Source organism: Notolepis coatsorum, assembly GCF_963971535.1.
Source record: "Notolepis coatsorum genome assembly, chromosome: 10".
In the NCBI taxonomy this organism is placed as follows: domain Eukaryota; kingdom Metazoa; phylum Chordata; class Actinopteri; order Aulopiformes; family Paralepididae; genus Notolepis; species Notolepis coatsorum.
The window spans coordinates 71416340-71438096 of NC_140174.1; the positions used below are offsets into that span (position 1 = coordinate 71416340).

A 21757-nucleotide genomic window follows, 5' to 3' on the forward strand; every position below is an offset into this window, starting at 1 on the left:
ATTAACGTTATATAAAACACACCTGGGACTGTGACACGCGGAGCTTCCACCTTCCAACAAATAATAAAAACTAAATGTGTAAGAACACCCACAAGTTATGACATGGTAACCTAACCCACCTACTTTTCTTATCCATACTTGGACATACCGGTACTTGTTCAGTTTGTAGAAATGTGATTGTCCGACGTCCGTACTCACCGAAGCAGCCAATCTAGCAGCGCGGCAGCATGGCGCGTGTATGCAGCCACGACGCGGTACTGTACTGTACCTGCTGCGCTACTCTACATTGGAAATGAATTGAATGCTGCCGCGCTGCTAGACTTGGCTGCTTTGGGTGAGAACGCACCATAGTGAACCGCCGCCAGGGGCGCGCGCAGTCCAGCATTCATTCCCCCACTTGTTAGTAAGCGAGACGGTCGTCTATATCTCTCCGTCAGCCGCTATCAAGTATTTCATGAGCCAAACAGTGGAGTACGTGGGGAAATATTATTGGCAAACACGGGGGTAGCCGCCGGGAGGGGATGACAGACATAACGGCCACCGCTTGGTGTCCAAGAAGAATAAGAATGGGGGGAAAAACAAAGTAATTCGTGGAGACGTGAACAGACCCCGGAACTCGCAGCGTTAGCTACTATAGCTAACATGAGCTCGCTTTGTGTTGACAGCTGAACGTGCTGCTGTCAGAAGACTGCGGGGACCCGTCCCGTCCAGAGAGGAGGTACACTTTCACCATCATGTCTCCGCGGCTGGTTTAACTTTAGAGATCAGCTTATGCCCCAGCTTGCTCGTCCTCTCACGGGACACGAATTACGCAACGTTTTCCCCCAAGTTTTAAAAACTTGTCTTTCAAGTTAAAAAAAAATGGCTTCAAGAGGAGGCTTTTCGGGTCCTCCGATGAATCCGAATATGAACCACATGAACGCCGGACACGCTGCTGCGGGGATGAGGATGCCGCCGCCGGGCTTCTCCAGACCCATGATGACCGCTCCACAGTACCACCAGGTTAGTTTACCACCCGGATTGCATTTACAGCTACCAAAAATAACCACCATATACCATAATAACGTACTAGGATGGACATTCTTTTTGATGTGCGAGTTGCTGTGGTGGGTGGTGGTGACTGACCAATGGATTGCTCAAGCCTTGTTTAGACATTAAAGTGTCCCACGGTGCTGTCCTGTAGAGAGTTGACAGCTGTCAAAGACAGAACAGAAGACGATGTATTCTTGAAACGTTAAGGTGTGTGCTTTAAAGTGTTTTGCAGTGTGTTATGGGTTATAGCTTTAGTTCTGAAAATTGGTTCTTCGGCAAAAACCACCAGTCTCGGGATTTGTTGGAAGTTGTAACTGTTTCCCTGGCATGCGTTGTTCATGGGACGGGGTAGCACGGTGTGCAAGCTCACTCGCTATTTGCATATCAATAGCGCCGGTGTTCTGCAAAATCCTACTCCCTGCAGAATTCTACTGCCGAGCGCTCCTGCGCTTGCGCACGCATGCGCATGACCCACAATCCCTTTCCACTCGTTTTCAGCTACAAAATTCTGCTGCCGAACGTCTTGTTTGACTTGTTGATGGTGACGCAATATCTTAAAACATATTTGTACATACATAACTTATTACTGTATAAGCATGTAAATATTTGCATGCAATTGGCTTTGCAGCAGAATGTATAAAGCATGTATAAAGTAGATGATAAAATGTCGTACACCAAAATGTGACGATGACGACATCCAGCTGACACGCAGCTGTACCCTGGTCTGTATAGCAATGGAGAACAGGTGGACCGCATATTTGTATATTATACACTAGGCTTGTCCCAGACTAAGATACAGTATATTGCAGAATGGGTACAGACTACAGTACAGTACGGCTCAATACACACAATAATAAGGGGATGCAGACCAGAGAGTTTACATCAGGGTCCCCCATTTTCAATTAATCAGGACATATATGACATACACAGCATACAGGTAGTCAGTACTGCTACATCTAGACATTTATGACATACCAGATGTTCAAATTTGAGTACTGTTTGTGATACCAAAAGAGTCCAGAAAAGAGAGTATATATACATTTGACGTAGAAACTGTACATTGGAGGAGGTTGGGTGGGGGGGGAATTGTACATTGGAGGTGGTTGGGTGGGTGGTGGGTGGGGGGTGGGGGGGGGGGGGGGGGGACTGTACAATCAAAACTGTAAATAAATACTGTAAATAAGTTTGAATGTTGATAACTGATAACATGTTGTTCAATGTTTTTTTTGTTCAACATATGCATACAGTATACATGGTGTATATAAATAAATCCATGGTTAAAAGCAACAGTTTTGTTCCCTGAATTCTGAGTTTATTTGATAGCGATATAATGGTGTATTGAAATACCTTACCCCAGAAATCGTACATAAAAATGTTATGATAGAGTATAAAAATATGCTCACCATATGCATACAGTATACATGGAGTGAGTAGTGAGGTCATATAAAATGATTCTGTAGTGGGAGCATTCTTTGATAGCGATATATATGTATTAACAATTAGATTAAAAACAACTACTCTGCTGAATTCTGCTGACAGCGCTCCTGTGCTTGCGCACGCATGCGCATGACCCACAATCGTTCACTCTACAATATTCTGCCACCTTGCTGACGAACGTCTTGTTGATATATCTTAAACAATATCATCCGAATGTATTTGTAGATGATAAAATGTCGGTACACCTGTTGGAATTCGGAGTGAACTATAGGGTGACGTCACCCAGCTGTCCAAAGATATAGGCGAGTCGCGCTACGGCAGCAGTTTTCGAGGAAGTAGTAGTGGAATTTCGCAGCACTGACGTCACCGGCAGTAGTTCTCGGCAGAGTAGTGGAATTTTGCAGACGCGTCTAGCGAGTCGCGCTACGGCAGCAGTTTTCGAGGAGGCAGTAGGATTCCGCAGAACACCTGTTGTCAGGTGTGTTAAATACGTTCTCAGACACATTCACACCTAACTTGTTGTGAAGACGTGTTACATTCCATTCGTAGAGGCAATTAGGCACTGTCTTTAGTCTGTGCCCAAGCGAGGGGACATTAAATGCGCATTCGCGGGAGCGCGCGCACGCGCCGGGAGCGCGCGTGCACGTGGTCCGTGTCACCCCAGATGATTTCAATAACGCACCACTGCCTGTAACTGTTATTTTGCTCTTGAAATGCCAGTCTCTGAACAAAAGATCCTGTGACATTTAGGCCCTAATATCAATACATCTTGAGTCATTATTTAATCTCCCTGTTTGTTTATTATTCATGGATCAATGTATTTGGCCGCATTGTTAACCTGCTAATGGTTGGATATTTTCTCCATGATATGTTAGATCATCGATCAGAAATTGAAATCTCGCTCCCCTCCCCCCCTCCAGCGCCAGGGAATGCCACCCAGCAGGGGAGGGGGCCCGGTGGGGGGGATGGGCTCAATGGGGGGCCAGCTCCCTGGGCCCTCTTATGGCGGTGGGAACATACCCCTACGGCCAGGCATGGGGCCCCCGACCATGGAGTCCAGGAAGAGGTTCCTCCAGCAGCAGCAGCAACAACAAGGCGGGCTGGGGGGCCTGAGACGAGGGTAAGTGGGTTGGTGACATGTATGTGAAGGGTTTGTTCAAAATATGTCAAGGGTAGTTTTTCAGTCAGTGCCCGATAGTGTTGTCAAAAATATCGAAGTATCGATACATATCGATACTGAATATTTAAAACTGCTTCGATACTCATTTCCCGAAATACCGATACTTTCTGCAGTATCGGTACCAGCTGGCGAGTGTTCTACAGCAAGTTGTTGACGCGCTGTTCCGCCTGCTCCGAGTCCAGCCCTCCCCCTCACAGAGCAGTCTTCAGTTTGTATTTGTAAACAAGAGCTTTTAGCTGAAAATGATGGCAAATGCAGAGCCTCCGCAACTTGTGCTTGTGGATAAAGAAAACAGCAGAAGTGCTGTTTGGAGGTACTTCGGGTTAACATAAGGTTAACGTTACCCCGTTTCCACCAAGTGTTTAAATAGCAGCAATCTTGTTGAAAATGTAACATTACTAAAATGCTCCGAGCATAGCCTCTCTCTCTCTCTCTCTGTCTCTCTCCATCTACCGCTACCTCTCTCTCTCTCTCTCTCTCTCGCTCTCTCTCTCTATCTACCGCTACCTCTCTCTCTCTCTATCTACCGATACCTCTCTCTCTCTCTCTCTCTCGCTTGCTCTCGTTATCTTTAAATAAAAACTGTTACTAACTGTTCAGTTTGTGAGGTACATGCAACACAGATTACAGTGTTTACATCTGTCTGCTTGAGAAAATACCATGTTCTGCATTTGCAATAAAAATGATTGAAGTGAGATGAACAGTTATTTTTAAATGTGTGATCTAAAGATAAACAAAGGGTTTTAAAAGTGTTATATTTATCTTCTCTTATAGTACCAGACTCGAAGCTGAGGAGAATCAACCAGCAACAAAAGCTAAATTTGTTAAAAAAATATATATATATATATATATATATATATATATATATATATATTTTTTTTTTTTTTGGGTATCGAAGTATCGATACTTTTCAAGGTATCGTATCGAAGTCGAAATTCCAGTATCGTGACAACACTAGTGCCCGACAACATGGCGTCCGCTCTGGGCAGAAACTTGGCGTGGGAGAAATAATTGAACTGTGCTGAAGGGTCTGCAATTAAGTAAAATTAGACCTAAAATAATCCCCCTTTAAGTTAATATGTGGGAGTTAAGTTATTATTTACCACATAATGTTACACTGTCTGCCTATTGATGGCATCTCAGGTTATATGACGGTGCTGCCATCTAGTGGGCCAGAGGTGGTTTAGTGTTCCCTCGTAAATGCGTCACTTCCTCTATGAGTTTGTTGACGTTGAACTTGACCGGACACCCAGCGAGAGCAGACGTACACCCAGCGTTGCTCTCGTTAACGTTATAGTTTGACGGTGACCAAGTATGTAAAGTGGCTTACCAAGCGGACATTATACCACCAAGAGAGAGTGAGTTTTAGTACCCAGCTAATTTGATGTTTAGTAAACGTCTGGGATTAGCATATTACAGCGGACTATAGTATTTCCCATCTATCGTTACCAGTTAGCCGAAGCTAGCTAGCTCGGCGCTAATACCTAAAGTAGCTTCGGCTCATGCTTCGATAGCTGCTCTATACTGGACATATCAGTCGATATATAACACAGACCAGAGAACATTTAGATAGGGTCTGTGTCGCTGTAAAAGGACACAACTAGTCCTAAGAAGTAGCCATAGCAGTAGCCTGTGGTACAGAGGGGACCAGCGTGTCTGCAGCAGCTGTCGGCGTGCGCCGTGCAGCACCACGGAGCGGAGCGAGACACTCGGATCCACCACAGCGGTGCATCTGGTCTGCAGGAGCAGACTGGTGGCGCCTATTGGACCGGGCAGCGTCTTCCCGCCCTCATCACCACGCAGCGGTCTACTACTCCTCATCACAGAACTCATCCGGGTCCTTTTCTCACCCCCAGGATTATTAACTCTCTCCATCTCTCTCATCCTGCAGAGGGAATTGTTCCTCTGACAGTGGTAACCGCGGCAACGTTTGCCGCGGCAACGTTTGGCCAGAACACTTTAATAGAATTATTTGGGCGCCCATCTAAATTTAGTAATAGTATTTAATTAGGCATTGTGTAACGTGATAACAATATTTTTGTATGTATCTTTTTTCCCCTTTTTTGCTTATATAAAAGCATTATGATTCAAACAGTTTCCTCGCTCTTTCTAGTTTAGGTGACTCCATTTTAAGTTATTCACTCAGTTGTGTATTTGGTACAATTAGTTTAAGAGTTAAGGCATCCTGACTTCCGGTCAGCTATAGAATGGAGTAAGTCGCATGTGACACAGCTGCTCACCCGTTATTTTTTTTTCCGTTTTAAAAACATATTTATAGACCACCAATGCGTTTAAAACTTGACGCATATATCAACTGAGATTATCAACTAACTATATTGACTGAAAGATTCGAGATGCCAACAACAAGGAAAGATCATAAAACGCTTCCAAAACCAAGCGCAGAAGACCCCCCTATGGCCGCGGGACACGTTCGCAAAATCGCAGAGGATATTGACGGGATGTCCACCCCAAGTTCAACCCCTATAATCACCTCCTCAGACTCGGAATATATCATCCGGGAAATGAAAAATGAAATGAAAAAAATGGAGAAGTCAATAACCGAAACAATAACCGAAAAAGTAGATGCTATCAAAGAATCTATCGAAGGCAAAATAGAAGCGCTAAGGGTGGATGCCGAGGCACATATTAAGCGCACCGTGGCACTGGAAATTGGCTTGGAAGCACACCAACAAAATTTCGTTCGCATCTACAATGAAGTAGAGGTTAACAAAGTTAACCTAACTGCTGAGATGAAGGGGAACTACAATGAAATCAAGACGGAGCTCAGCGAAATAACGTTGGAGCTCACGCGAATCAATAAAGAACAGAAAGCCAAAATATTCGAGATGGAATATCAAAAACGCAGGCTGAATATTCGTATTGTCGGTCTGGACGAATCAGTGAGATGTGAAAACCCTGAAGAGTTTGCCACAGAATTACAGAAAATCTTGGGAACAGGAATCCTTCCTAAAATACCGGAGGTGGATCAGTGCTTCAGATTGGGTCCCCGCTCCATTGGCAATAACGCTAAGCCCAGAGTGATATTAGTTATACTGCGCCATGTCAGAATAAAAGAAATGATTATGCGTGAAACTCGCAGGATGAAAGGCAATCTGAAATACATGGAGGTACCAATACACTGCTTTGAAGATTATTGTCGTGAGGTAGTGGATCTGCGTGCCAAGTTCAAGACGGTGATGTCTCAACTATACCTGGGGAAATACAGACCCCTACTAATATACCCTGCAATACTTCGCGTCGTCGACAAACAAGGAGCAAAGGTTCTCCTCAACTCGCCTGAAGATGCAGCCAAATTCCTGTCTGAACAGGAGCAGAATAGTGTATAAATGGCCTTTTAAATCTCAGTTATGCAAGGTCACCATATAGTACAACCTTTAATAACCGAGGATTTGGGACAGAGAGACCTACGTGCTCAGAGTTTTTGAATGCTTTCCCCGACGTGTTTATATTATTGCGGACATATTGGATTTAAGATTGGAACACTCCAGAACATACTGGAACATTCAGACAATGTAAAAATGACATATTGGAATAATCTAGAACATCGAAGCATTCTTTGATATATGGAGCATTCTGGAATATCAGCAATACGTGGTCATTCACTCTACCAGAAGCCCCTCGGGGGAATAATCAACAGCTATCTAGATGCAGAACCACAGAGCCATCATAGCCGGCCGGCTGAAAGATCACTCTACACAACGATCATCGCCCACCCCGGTCGGGGGAAATGCTGCATATACGTATTTAAAAACTGTTTTTTATTAATGGGAAATAATTTCACTACTTCTCCAATTAATACTTTAGATGTTTAAGCATAGCAATGCTCTTTTAAGATCTAAGTTAATGTTCTCTTCCTTTTACTTGTTTTTTTTTTTTTTTTTTTTTTTCATCCGCTCTCTCTGATTTATTGAGGCTCTCTCTTCAGTTCAATACCTTCATATTATTCATGGGTTACTATAAATTACTATAAATTACAAGTTCATATAAAATGTAAGTGATTAAGGCATGACAATTGAAGCTTATTTTTGGTCTTTATTTTTAGTTTATCTCATTTAAATTTGTATTTATTTATTTTTTACGGGTAAGTGGCCAAGCCACAGTCGACATTCTACTTATGGTAGAATTTAGAGTGTTAGATCCTATGGTATACATAGGAATGTTAAGGATAATTGGATCATTCTGGGATATCCGGTGGTGCAAGGGAGAGAGTCATACGCAAAGGTTGTGTTCATGGAACACAATCCTGTACGACTCTCGGTGGGAGGGAAGGGTAGGGGACCTCACTAGTGGGATGTATATCTATTATTGCCTCGCACTCTAGAAGCATTACCAAAAATTACAATGCAACATGTATAGACTATGGCTAGTTTGAATATAATGATATGGAACACCGGGGGAATAAATAACCAACTCAAACGCAAAAGCGTGCTCACACTGATGAAAAAAGAACATGTGGACATTGCTCTGCTAAGCGAAACACACATTCTAGGGAAAGACATAGGTAAATTAGCGGACAACATATACCATAATATCAGTCACTCCTCTATTGGTACGAGAACTCGGGGTGTAGCAATAGTCGTTAAACGTAAGTTGAATATTGTACTAAAGGGAGTATGGTCTGATGTAGAAGGTCGGATAACTATAGCTAAGATTGAACATAAGAACAGGAAAATAGCGTTGATAGCGGTATATGCCCCAAATTTGTACGAAGAAGATTTCTTCACTACACTAACCAATGCAATGTTAGACATTCCCGATTACTCATTTATAATAGGAGCGGATTTTAATGCCATCTGGAACCCAAGGATAGACAAATCTTACCTCGCCTTTTCCAGCGAACAAAAGAATTCATCGAAGGCATTAAAGGATTGGTCAAAGATTACAGGTGTAAAGGACTTATGGCGGTTACTTAATCCCACGACCCGAAAGTACTCTTGTCGATCTGCGAGACATAAGACACTATCCAGAATAGATTATGTCTTTGCATCACAGAGACTATTTGATAATTATGAAGTGGAAATGATACCCAACGCACTATCAGATCACTGTTATTTACTCCTTAAAGGTACATTTGGTATACTATCCTCCCGAGCCCCAAGATGGCGATTTAACTCGTTGCTGCTTAACAACAAGGAATTCATTACACAACTCAAAGAAGCTCTTATAGTATTCCAACGGGAGAATGCAAACTCGGTGCAAGACCCCAGAATAATATGGATGTCGGTAAAGGGAATGATCAAAGACTTCACGGATAGCTTTTCCTCCAAAATGCGCAAGAATCAAAACACAAAACTGGATGAGCTGGAAACGCTTTACTCAACGTTATTTAATTCTCTGAAATACAACAACTCAACTCGACTAGAAAATCAAGTTAACGTACTAAAAATAGAGATCAATGCCATATACAGACAACAATCGGAAATACAAATACGCAGCACAAGACAACAGCAGTACTCCCATGGTTCCAAACCCAGCCACCTATTAGCCATGCGATTAAGAATTAATGCAACATTTGCAGATATAACTACCATTAGAGCACAACAAGTACTTGTAACAGATCCTGTAAAAATAAACGATACATTCAAAGTATTCTACTCCGACTTATATAAATCAGAAATGACCTTCGATCAAAACAAAATGGACACATTTCTTAATCAAATTATTCTCCCTAAACTTTCAGAGGATGACGCTAAACAGTTAGAAATACCGATCACACTAGAGGAACTCAAGAAGGCCATAACCGCAATGAAAAGTGGTAAGGCTCCAGGAAGAGACGGTTTCCCATCAGAAATGTACCTTTCTTGTTGGGACATAATTGGCCCCTTATTACTAAATATGATCTTATACTCAGTCAAGGAGGGGAACTTCCATAAAATTGACAATATTGCACTCATAACAGTCCTCCTTAAAAAAGACAAAGACCCCAACGAGTGCGGTAGTTATAGACCTGTAAGCCTCCTCGGAACAGATATCAAACTGTACTCTAAGGTATTAGCCATCAGATTACAAAAGCATATGACGTCTTTAGTTCACCCGGACCAAACTGGCTTCATAGGAGGCCGCCTGATCACTGAGAACATAAGACGTATACTGCACGTACTTGATGCCGACAAGGAGGACACCATACCTAAGGCGATGCTGTCCCTGGATGCTATGAAGGCCTTTGACAGGCTGGAATGGTCGTATCTGTGGGCAGTGCTAGAAAGGATGGGGTTAGGAAAAGGATTCATCGATATGATTAAAGTATTATACAAAGACCCATCGGCCATGATTACAACAGGCACAATCATCTCTGAAATATTTCCGGTATCACGCTCTGCCAGACAGGGTTGTCCTCTTAGTCCCGGACTGTTCAATCTATCATTAGAGCCTTTAGCACAATATATAAGACAATCCCAATCCATAGAACCTATCGTAATCAAGGGCACACAACAAAAAATGTGTTTATATGCGGACGATGTAATATTGTTCATGAAAAACCCCAACACCACATTGCCTCATCTGCTCAAGTTGATTGAGGACTTTGGTGATTTATCGGGATTTAAGATAAATTGGCCGAAGTCGGCTTTCCTTCCACTTAACACCCCTGCAAAAAAAGATACAACCCTCCCAGGACAGATACCGATGGTAAAACATTTCAGATGCTTGGGAGTGGAAATATTCCCTACCATAAGACAAACGGTGAAGCACAACTACACAAAAATCCAAAACAAAATCAAAGACGACCTTGATAGATGGGCAAAACTTAAGAACACAGTACAAGCACGGATATCAATAGTTAAGATGGATGTACTACCTAAAATCAACTTCTTCTGTTCAATGCTACCGTTACCCCCTCCAGAGGGTTACTGGAAAAGATTACACTCCTCCACATACAAATTTATTTGGAATAACAAACCACCACGTATAAAAAGATCCACCGCACAGAGAAATAAAGCAGATGGTGGCATGGCATTTCCAGATTTTTTCCTATATTTTAAGGCGTACTCATTAAGTCCATTGACAACATGGTTTGACTCCCAAGCATTAGCATCTTGGAGAAAAATAGAAGAAAACATAGTAGCCCCACATAGACTGAAGGACATAGCATACACTAAACTACCAATCAAGCACTGTGAACGAAAATTTGGCCCCATAATTACTCATGCGATCCGGATATGGCGTGAATCACAAAAAAAAAATCCTAACCCACAAGAATGGCACAATCATACTCCCTTATTCAATAACAATGCTCTCTTAATTGGAAAACGACCTATAAGATTCCCTATATGGGAAGAGCAAGGCATACACTCATTAGGGGATGTTTTTAACAAACAGGGTTTTTGTAGTGATAAAGAAATACGCAAAAAATTTAATCTCACCAAGTCCACATGGCTTTTTCACAAACAGAGCTATGTTTGAAGTCTCACGGTGTCCCATTAGACAGACCAATTGAACACCACAGATACCACAAATTCTTCTACTCAAGAGAGACATCGAGAGGTTTTGTTTCAGAATTTTATCATCAATTACTAACGTCCTCGTATGAAACCCTCCAACTTGACTCTGTCTGGAGGAGGGATATACCAGACCTGGAAAATGACTTTGATTGGCAAGGAGCCTGGGCAAATGTCCGACTTACATCAAGGAACCCGGATCATCAACAAATCAATCTTAACTATATTCACAGGACATACTTGACTCCTATAAGACTGTGCCGAATGGGGCTCAAACAAGATTCCAAATGCACCCAATGTACAAATGGGGACGAAGGGACATTTATGCACATGTATTGGGACTGCTCACCAGTTAAGGCATTCTGGAAAGATGTGACCCAACAAATATCAAAACTCGTATCTTGGAATATACCTGTACACCCCTCGGTATTGCTGTTGAATGATGTTTTTGAGTTTGCAGTGAATCCACAGCTAAAGAGATTGGTTTTATCGGGTATCACAGTAGCCAAAAAGCTGATCGCATCACGCTGGTTTCAACCGGAAAAAATGTGCCGTAAAGTTTGGTTTCTTACATATCTCGATGTAATTTACCATGAAATATCTACAGCAAGAATTCTGGGTCTCAATGAATCCAAAATGTCAATGTGGTTAGAAGTGGTGGAGAGAATAAAAGCTAGCTTATAATGGTAGTGTCTGGTTAGGTGCGAGGGATAGTGGAGGTACTTCTCAAGGTGGGGTCCGGGAGGGGGGGGTTCGAGCTGAGCATATGTGTGTAGGTTTTTTTTTTTAGATAACAGGTATTATGGGTATATCTTATATAAAACAACTAACCAAAAGGTGATCTCATTGGATGTGCCCTAACAATTAATGCTTGTATATCTTATCGTGTGTTGTCATGTTTGTTTATATGTTTGTTTAAAAAATAATAAAAAAATAAAATACAAAAAAAAAAAGAGTTAAGGCATCCTACCACACCCCCTAAGGTGATAATTATATACAGTCCTCTAAGCTCCCGCACAGAACCCTTGCACTGAAGAACCATACAAGTCCGTTTATAATTTTTTTTCCTGCACAAACCCATGTATTTGCAGTTGTGAACTTAATCTAATTCACTTGGAGTGTGAATGCTATATATCACAAGAAACTACTCCACATCGACTGTCTTTAACTATCAGTGAACACAACACTCTAACTTACCATCTTTTAGATAATGAATTTTGAAAACCTTGTTCCTCTGAAAACACTTATATGGTTCTTTGTCTGAGGTACTCAATTGATTTATTTAATAATCAACCATTGGTGATTCTGCATTGATTGACAAATCCAATACTTTTTTTTTTTAGCCTAGTTTCCTGGGTTTTGAATGTATTGCAATGTTCTAGCGAGTTTTGATGGCTGGAAGTGTCATCGCTACATCGAGTTCCTCTTATCATGAAGTGTAACAGTTTGGATTTTGAAGGAGTTGGGTACACGTAGCTTGCTAGCTTTTCATGTAGACTCAGAAATGTCACAAATGCACATCTCCGTTGTAGATGAGATCCGAAAAGGGGCGTGACAAGTCTAACTGACCTTTCATTATAGATAATCACCAGCCGTCTAAATAGTGTAGTCTTTGCCGCAACACTAATTCGCCAGGCCGTCTTCCTCCAATTTGAAGTAATGTTTGGCCTGATTTGGACGAGTGGCCAGATGAAGCGTATGTTCATTCCATTCATTTGACGTCTGCATCTTATCTGATGGCCTGGAGATAAGAGAACTGGCAGCTTCCAAGGGACAGCTTATTGCTTCTGACTGGGCAAACAAGAGCTGTGAACGAACTCTGTGACCCTGACTCCCTCTTAAAAGTCTTGACTGTGGTAGCACATTAACAGCACCACAAAACAAGCCTCTGCATCACGGCCCACAGCCTAGGGTCCTGGTCGCGGTCAAGACCAGAGAAGGGCTCCTGTGTCTTTCCCTCCATGGTGTGTTAGCAGAGTGCCTGGACGACAGAAAGCAGAGATGAGATCAAGCAAACACACATTGGTAACTAAAGAGATAGGGCTGTCCCATGACTGGCCCTTCAGTACCAAAGCATGGAGGACTAGCGTGGGGGATTTTTTACTTCAAAAACTTCTAATGATGCCACTGGCCTCGCAAATCCCCAGAGTAAGGATGCCCGGCGGTATTTTTATTTTTACGATTTTGATCCACAACAAGTCTCTTGTCTCATGAGATTCAGTTAGCAAGGATGATACCCCTACAGTTGCATCCTCTGCTCTCATGAAAGCACTATAGAATTAGATTTACTTAGAATGAGAGAGATCAGTTTAATTTAATCAGAGGGTAAAGACGCTGGTGATAAGTGGGAGCCTACGGTTCTGAGTTGATGTGAATGAGAGATGTTGCAGAGATAACCAGTGGTTCAGAATTGTGAAAGAACCCAGTATGAGAGTATCGCATATAATTGATAATTAAATGAAGAGTTCTTCCTTTTTATTTTCTTCCAAACTCAAGGATCGAGGGTCAAGCTTAGGGTCACGTCTATGAATTATCAACAACAGTCTTCACATGCCAGTTTAAAATGGGCCACAGTGACATAAACTTAACCAAGAGGTCACAGACTTGATGTCAGCAGCTTAGCTAAATTATCCATTCTTATCGGAGTATCCTTGAGCAAGACACTGAACGCCAACCTGTCCCAGGGGCGCCGCAAATGGCAAACCCTATTCAAAGATCCCATTGTCTCAACATACTTAGTCCAAGGGTGTGTGGTTACTTTAGGCTCTCAAGAGCATTTCAATGTTTCATAACAATTAAACAAAATGTACACATGTGCGATTTATGCTGGTCCTTGGACACATCCAGTATGACGGACAATCAAATGGATCCTACAGAGTGACCCTGCATGGAGCCACGCATCGCCCTGGGTTTCTTCCTTCAGGATAACGGGAAACTTTGATTTCGGATAGTAGGCTTGAACCTGTTAGGAGCAGTAAGTTGCTTAAAACCAATTTAAACAGCTGCCAATATAGAGAAGTTCAGGTCCTAACTTCAGTGTTAAAGGAAAACTCAGACATTTTGGGAAATTAGCTTATTTAAAGGGGACAGGACATGCATTATAAATTAGCATGGTTTTATAGTAATACGGGTTAGTATCAATGGGTCTGTGTCTCTAATTACCATATTGACTCATCAGTCTAGTCTCGAGTTCACAAGATCCTCCCTCACTCAACTAAGCTGTTCTGATTTGACGGTTTTGCTGACGTTAATATAGCACTGATTTGCATAACTAACACCCCCTCTATGGTTGACAGCGACAGCAGACAGAGCGAGGCAGATAGTGTAACCCGCAGTGATGTACCTGAACGCGTTCAATGAACGATCGTTCATGGCTGGGAGTGGGGAGCTAGTGACTGGGAGACTTGTGTGACTGGGAGACTTGTGTGACTTGGAGACTTGTGTGACTGGGAGACTTGTGTGACTTGGAGACTCGTCTGACTTGTGTGACTGGGAGACTCGTGTGACTGGGAGACTTGTGTGACTTGTGACTTGGAGACTCGTGTGACTTGTGTGACTGGGAGACTCGTGTGACTGGGAGACTTGTGTGACTTGTGTGACTTGGAGACTCGTGTGACTGGGAGACTTGTGTGACTGGGAGACTTGTGTGACTGGGAGAATCTTGTGACTTGTGTGACTGGGAGACTTGTGTGACTGGGAGACTTGTGTGACTGGGAGACTCGTGTGACTTGTGTGACTTGGAGACTTGTGTGACTGGAGGACTTGTGTGACTTGGAGACTTGTGTGACTGGGAGACTTGTGTGACTGGGAGACTCGTGTGACTTGGAGACTTGTGTGACTGGGAGACTCTTGTGACTTGTGTGACTGGGAGACTTGTGTGACTGGGAGACTTGTGTGACTGGGAGACTTGTGTGACTGGGAGACTCGTGTGACTGGGAGACTTGTGTGTCTGGGAGACTTGTGTGACTGGGAGACTTGTGTGACTGGGAGACTCGTGTGACTTGTGTGACTGGGAGACTCGTGTGACTTGTGTGACTGGGAGACGTGGTAAATACACAGGTCACAACATGTTTAAAGGAACGTTTTGGAGTTGTATTTTGATTGTATTTTGGAGTGTATTTTGGGTAAATGTCTGACCCACTTCCAGTGATGAAGCTAAGCTAGGCTAACGGTCCAGGCGTTCCCTAAGCCTAATGCATGCAGAGAGACAAAAAAGGTATGTATCTTCTTGTCTAACTCCAGGGAAGATGTTAAAGGGGACATACATTGCTATTCCTTGCACTATTTGGGCAACTTTACACAATTCCTGTGAGTCTATGGAAGACATCTGTAAGGTTTTTTTTTCAAAAAGAATTCATTGTTTTATATTTTCAATCATGTACTCAAAAGCATCATTCTTCAGCCTCAGGATTTCAGGCTGTTATTGGATGGGCTCCGCCCATAAGCGCTTTGAGTGACAGTCACCCACACAGCGTGATACATGCGAGAGAGAGAACGAGCAAGCGAGAGAGAGAGAGAGAGAGGGAGAGAGAGAGAGGAGAGATGCGTCCCGACACACACGCAGTCAAGTTTGTGTGTAAATGCTCCGACGAGGGAGAGAGAGAGAGGAGAGATGCGTCCCGACACACACAGTCAAGTTTGTGTGTAAATGCTCAGACGAGGGAGGGAGAGAGAGAGATGAGAGATGCGTCCCCGACACACACACAGTCAAGTTTGTGTGTAAATGCTCCGACGAGGGAGAGAGATGGCGCACACACATTTTTACACACACTTCTGCATGCGGTCCCGCCGGTCCCTCTCTCTCTCTCTCTCCCTCTCTCTCGCTCGCTCGTTCGTTCTCTGCCTCTCTGTCAAAACCCGCTTGAGGAAGTGTCGGGTTACACTATGCGCTACAACCATAGAGGGGGCGTTACTGCAAATCAGTACCTTATTCACGTCAGCAATACCGTCAAATCAGAACAGCTTAGTTGAGTGAGGGAAGATCTCGTGAACTCGAGACTAGACTGATGAGTCATTATTATATTTATATTAGGGCTGTCAGTTTATCGCGTTAATTAGATTAATTAATTACACAGCAAATTATCGCGTTATGAAAATTAACTCAAAATTAATTACAATTTCTATTTTTATTTAAATCTCATTCATTCCATTAAAACGTAGAATAAACATTTACAGACTTTTTTTTAAATGGTCCATTTGCATGTTCTTGGTATCTGAATCTATGGATCTCAGGGAATGTATTCCCAGTGTCAGAAATACTGTGTCTGTTACTAGGCTTGAGTAAATTCTAATGAACCAAATGAGAATATTCCATACATTTCTTTTTAGACTGTGAATAACACCATGCTAAAATTGACCAGACCTGAAAAATCTAAGCAAATGAATAAAGGGAAGATGATTAAACAGAAGGTTTTGTAGATACAGTACTGAATTCTGCCATCCGGACACATGCAAGTTGAAATATGATTATAGAATATAAAATATCAGGCCTAAAATGGTTATGCGATTAAAATGTGATTAATTAGATTAATTAATTACAAATCCTGTAATTAATTAGATAAAAAAATTGAATCACCTGACAGCACTAATTTATATATATATATATATCACATTGATATAATCCCCAATTGCTAGGATATAATGCTAAACACTGGAAAAGGCCATTTATAATGCATGGGACCTTTAAATAAGCTCTGAGTTTTCCTTTAAATGTCCTGATGGTTGGTTTTCGTGTTTTTAATGTTGCAGACCAGGAATAACGATGTTGTTACTTGGCAACTGAAAATGACATTGAAACAGTCTATAGAGCGATTGAGTTCCTAAAACCTAGTTGAACAACTTTCTTTTCTCGGGTTTCAGGGCCAAAAGACGCAAGATGGCCGACAAGGTTCTTCCACAGAGGGTAAGTCAGTGTTGATCCTAGAAAGATCCATCTTCCCTTTTCAGTCATGAAAAGCCCCTCGGGTAGTGAAGTCTCCTTGTCGCCTCTCTAGATCCGAGACCTGGTTCCAGAGTCCCAAGCCTACATGGACCTGCTGGCCTTCGAGAGGAAACTGGACCAGACCATCGCCCGCAAGCGCATGGAGATCCAGGAAGCCATCAAGAAGCCCATCACGGTATGGCTGCGCAGCGGTGTATATTCAACGTGAGATCTTAATGGAAAACGCCAAGATTATGGGAAATGTGCTTACCGTCTTCTCCAGAGTCAGACAAGAAGATGGATACCAATTTCCTCTCGTTCAATAGAATGCTATCCGGCTTCAAGCTAGCCTACAGTAGCTTAGCACAAATGAATGGAAGCGGATACAGACCACTAGCCTAGCTGTTGACCAAAAACACCTCTCCTGGAGTCAGCTGGTATCTATCTTTTTCAACTTTGGAGAAGATGGTAAGCACATTACCATAATGTTGGCGTGTTCCTTTATTAAAAAAATAAAAATAATAAAACAATATATTTTGCGCTACATTCCAGCCTTGCTCGATGCGCTGCCTAAATGTAACTTTTTTAGGGCTTTTTTTTTTTTAATTCTCTGCTAGTTTCATGAAATTTGTACTTTCTAAATTAAATCTATTCTGATTGCTCAAGGTGTTTTTTTGTGTTTAAATTATTATATATATATTTTTTATGCACATTTTCTAAATTAAAGAATAATTGTATAAAACCTGATGCCTCCTTCCTCCACCCCCCTGTAGCAAAAGCGCAAGCTGAGGATCTACATCTCCAACACCTACACGCCAGCCAAGCCCGAGGGCGAGGAGGTGGAGAAGGTGTCCTCCTGGGAGCTGAGGGTGGAGGGCAAGTTGCTGGAGGATGTAAGTAGCTAACCGCTCCTGACGATCGCCAGACCCTCCTGACCCCTACTGACCTGGGATTCTCCTGAAGCCCTGCTCTTTCATGACCTGCACAGCATAGCATTTCTGAATTTTAAGAATTCACATGTGTTCCTCCTCCTGTCCTAAAACCCACCTCACCCCTGCCCACTTTGACTACCTAGGATGGCTTAGAGCAGTGGTTCTCAACTGGTCTAGCCTCGGGACCCAACATTTTCCTTAGTCATTAAGTCGCGACCCAAAATGTTTAACCACTATGATTTATGTAAAAAAAAAATATTTGCAGTAATACACAATCTTTCAAAACATGAAATAAACACAAAAAAGTGCAACTATTGCTAAAAACCCAATGAAATAAAAGAATAATAAATAATATATGCTTCTTAGCAGATTTCTTAGCTTAACATAACAGACCTAAGTTTGGGGGAACTAATGGGATAACTGGGGTTGCAACAAAAGTGCAACTAGGGCTAAAAACCCAATGAAATTAAATAATAATAATAATAATAAATAATTATGCTTCTTAGCAGACTTCTTAGCTTAACATAACAGACCTAAGTTTGGGGGAACTAATGGGATAACTGGGATTGCAAGAAAAGTGCAACTAGGGCTAAAAACCCAATGAAATAAAAGAATAATAAATAATATATGCTTCTTAGCAGATTTCTTAGCTTAACATAACAGACCTAAGTTTGGGGGAACTAATGGGATAACTGGGGTTGCAACAAAAGTGCAACTAGGGCTAAAAACCCAATGAAATTAAATAATAATAATAATAATAATAAATAATTATGCTTCTTAGCAGACTTCTTAGCTTAACATAACAGACCTAAGTTTGGGGGAACTAATGGGATAACTGGGATTGCAAGAAAAGTGCAACTAGGGCTAAAAACCCAATGAAATAAAATAATAATAAATAATATGCTTCTTAGCAGATTTCTTAGCTTAACATAACAGACCTACGTTTGGGGGAACTAATGGGATAACTGGGGTTGCAACAAAAGTGCAACTAAGGGCTAAAAACACAATGAAATTAAATAATAATAATAATAAATAATATATCCTTCTTAGCAGACTTCTTAGCTTAACATCCCAGGGAACTAATGGGATAACTGGGGATGTTGTTTGCTCCTGACAAGAGTCTCAAAGTCTGGGGTGATGGTAGACAAAGCAACTCTGAGGTCATGCTCAATGTCCAATCTGTTCCTCCGCTTTGTCTTCAGCTGGACCAGAGCTGAGAAGCCACTTTCATAAAGTTAGGTAGTGAAAAAAAAAAGTAATTAAAATTATTATTTTTTCTTTTTACACACATCCGCGACCCACTCAAAATGGCCCCGCGACCCACTTTTGGGTCGCGACCCACCAGTTGAGAAACACTGGCTTAGAGTAGACTTGCAATGGGCCTTGTCTACAAGATACACTACACCACTCAGGTACCCATGTACATGTCGAAATACTTCCCAAAGGTCAGTGAATACCACACCCATAACACCATTCTGCAATCTGTTAAATAAAGTATTCATTCATTCATTCATTCATTAATTCATACATTCATGCATTCATTCATTCATTCCCCCAGGGCAGTTCATCCAGTATTTGTGTGCACCAAAATCTGGGGCTGCTCCATAGACAATGAATGGGGCTCTGACTCAATTAATATGAATGAATGTATAATTCATTTATTGACATAATGCTGTGATCCTTTTTGTAGGAAAGCAAATTGTGGTCACTCACTCACTCCGTCACGGACAATCTGGCAGGGACATTTAGTCAAACACATGCGCAGTAGCGATTTTCTCCTTCTCTGGCACAGCACTAACAATAGTCTGGAGAGAGGTCAGACTAAGCAATACCTTTCTCTGCATCTCCCGAAATCATCTCTGAATGCAATTGCCAGATAGTAACAACACAAAAGCTGCCTGCAGCTGCTAAAAAGCACTCTGGTGCAGCACGTCGGGATGGTTCATCCGTGCATCGCCAGAGGCAGCTTCACTCTTCCAACTTACCCTTTGTTATTCCTGTCAGTGATTAAGGTGAGAATCTACTCATGTTTCTTCAGCTGTAGAGCAGGTTTATTTCCTGTTAACATGCATACATGTGTGTATTTCCCAGTCTTTGTTTGTACGAATTGATGAGCTAAGGTACGCTTGCTTACGCTGCGAGTAAATGGTAGTTTGCATTAACGATAGGTTATGTATATAACCTAGTTATATGAGTACTGGCTGAGCTCTTTCGCCATATTGAGATATACCTCATCTCCAGTACCTACTGTACTTCATTAACGAAAAACAAAGCACCCATGCACTTGACCAGGCCCCGCCCCAGTGTCCCCCTATAAGGCACCAGGCATGGTCACACTTGCCCTTCCTCGGGAAAAAGTTTTCCATCAAGAAAAACCCCACCAAGGGACCTCAGGGCGCGCTAAGAGCGAGACGCTCAGCCAGTACTCATATAACTAGGTTATACTAGGTTATATACATATATTTGTACTGGCGAATCGCGTCTCGCTCTTTCGCCATATTGAGATATGGGACAGAGCAGACGCGTGGCCCGACAAATGTACCCCCTGAGGACCCGCAAGCCCTACCACCAGGGGGGAGGGGAGTCCCGTCACCCCCCCTTCCTAGTGAAGAGGGAGCGGCAGTCAACTCCACCAAAGTGCGAAAAAGGGGGAACTAGAGACTCCTAAAAACGCACAGCACAGGCGGGACCACGTGTGACACATCACCTCGTGGCACACACCCACACACCCCTGCTAACCCACCGAAGGGCGGGACGCAGGGGAGGTCCCAGACCTCAGAACCGCCTGGGAGACAGAACCCCCAGTCATGTCCATGAGGTAAAACCTAACGAAGGGACCCGGGGAGGCCCAGGAGGCCGCAGCAAAGATGTCCTCCACCGAGGCCCCCCCTAACAAGGCGGCAGAGGCCGCCACCCCACGAGTGGAGTGCGCCCTGACACCCCCAGGGGCGGCCAGCCCAGCCAACGTGTAGCAAAGGGCAATACCCTCGCACAACCAATGTGACAGGCGCTGTTTCGACAGTGCCTTACCAGCGCGAGAGCCACCGTAACAAACAAAGAGCTGATCGGTAGCCCTGAGGTCCTGAGTCCGGCTGAGGTAAATCCCCAAAGCCCGGACTGGACACGACAGGTGAAGGCTCGCCTCTAACTCACCAGCGTGAGGAGGCGGATGAAACGCCTGAACCACAATATCCTTGGAGCGAAAAAAGTTCAGGATATTTTTTGGCACGAAGACTGGATTAGGCCTCAGAGTCCCACCGCTATTGACACAAATAGACAAGCACTCAGGCCGCACCGAGAGAGCACAAAGCTCACCCACGCGCTTAGCGGAGGTGATGGCCAGCAGGAACGCAGTCTTGAAAGACAGCTGTTCCAAAGACGCCTGCTCAAGAGGCTCAAACGGGGCCTCGGACAACCGGCCGAGGACCAGTTGGAGGTCCCAACTCGGAGACAGAGAACGTTTCACCGGTTTAACGCGCCGAGCGCCAAGCAGGAAACTTTTCACAAGAGGGCGGCTGAACAACGTAACGCCCTCAAACCCCACATGACAAGAGGATATAGCCGCAGCATATAACCTCACCGTCGAAGCCGACAGTCTATCCAAAATAGACTGAAGGAAGGAAAGGACAGCGTCCAGGGGGCAGGACCCCGGGTCCAAGCCCCCCATTCTACACCACTCTTGGAAAATACGCCACCTACCCGCGTAAACCGCGATAGTGGAGGGAGCATGCGCATTCTGGATGGTGTCGACCACAGAAGGGTCCATCCCCTCCAGACTCACCCTCTCAACAGCCAAACC

General features: G+C 43.2%; 1 protein-coding gene across 2 annotated transcripts in view; it reads left to right on the top strand.

The window, feature by feature from the left end:
• The first annotated feature begins 409 nt into the window (after positions 1 to 409).
• Positions 410 to 21757, top strand: part of smarcd2 (SWI/SNF related BAF chromatin remodeling complex subunit D2) — a 74484-nt gene continuing 53136 nt past the window's right edge. The window contains exons 1-5 of one of the 2 annotated variants that reach the window (XM_084323564.1): positions 410 to 1002; positions 3345 to 3589; positions 16966 to 17008; positions 17100 to 17222; positions 17800 to 17919. In XM_084323564.1, coding sequence (XP_084179690.1) covers positions 862 to 1002; positions 3345 to 3589; positions 16966 to 17008; positions 17100 to 17222; positions 17800 to 17919 — 672 coding nt within the window. In that variant the 5' untranslated portion in view covers positions 410 to 861. The remainder of the gene's footprint in view (positions 1003 to 3344; positions 3590 to 16965; positions 17009 to 17099; positions 17223 to 17799; positions 17920 to 21757) is intronic. The other variant, XM_084323565.1, reaches the window with a different exon arrangement.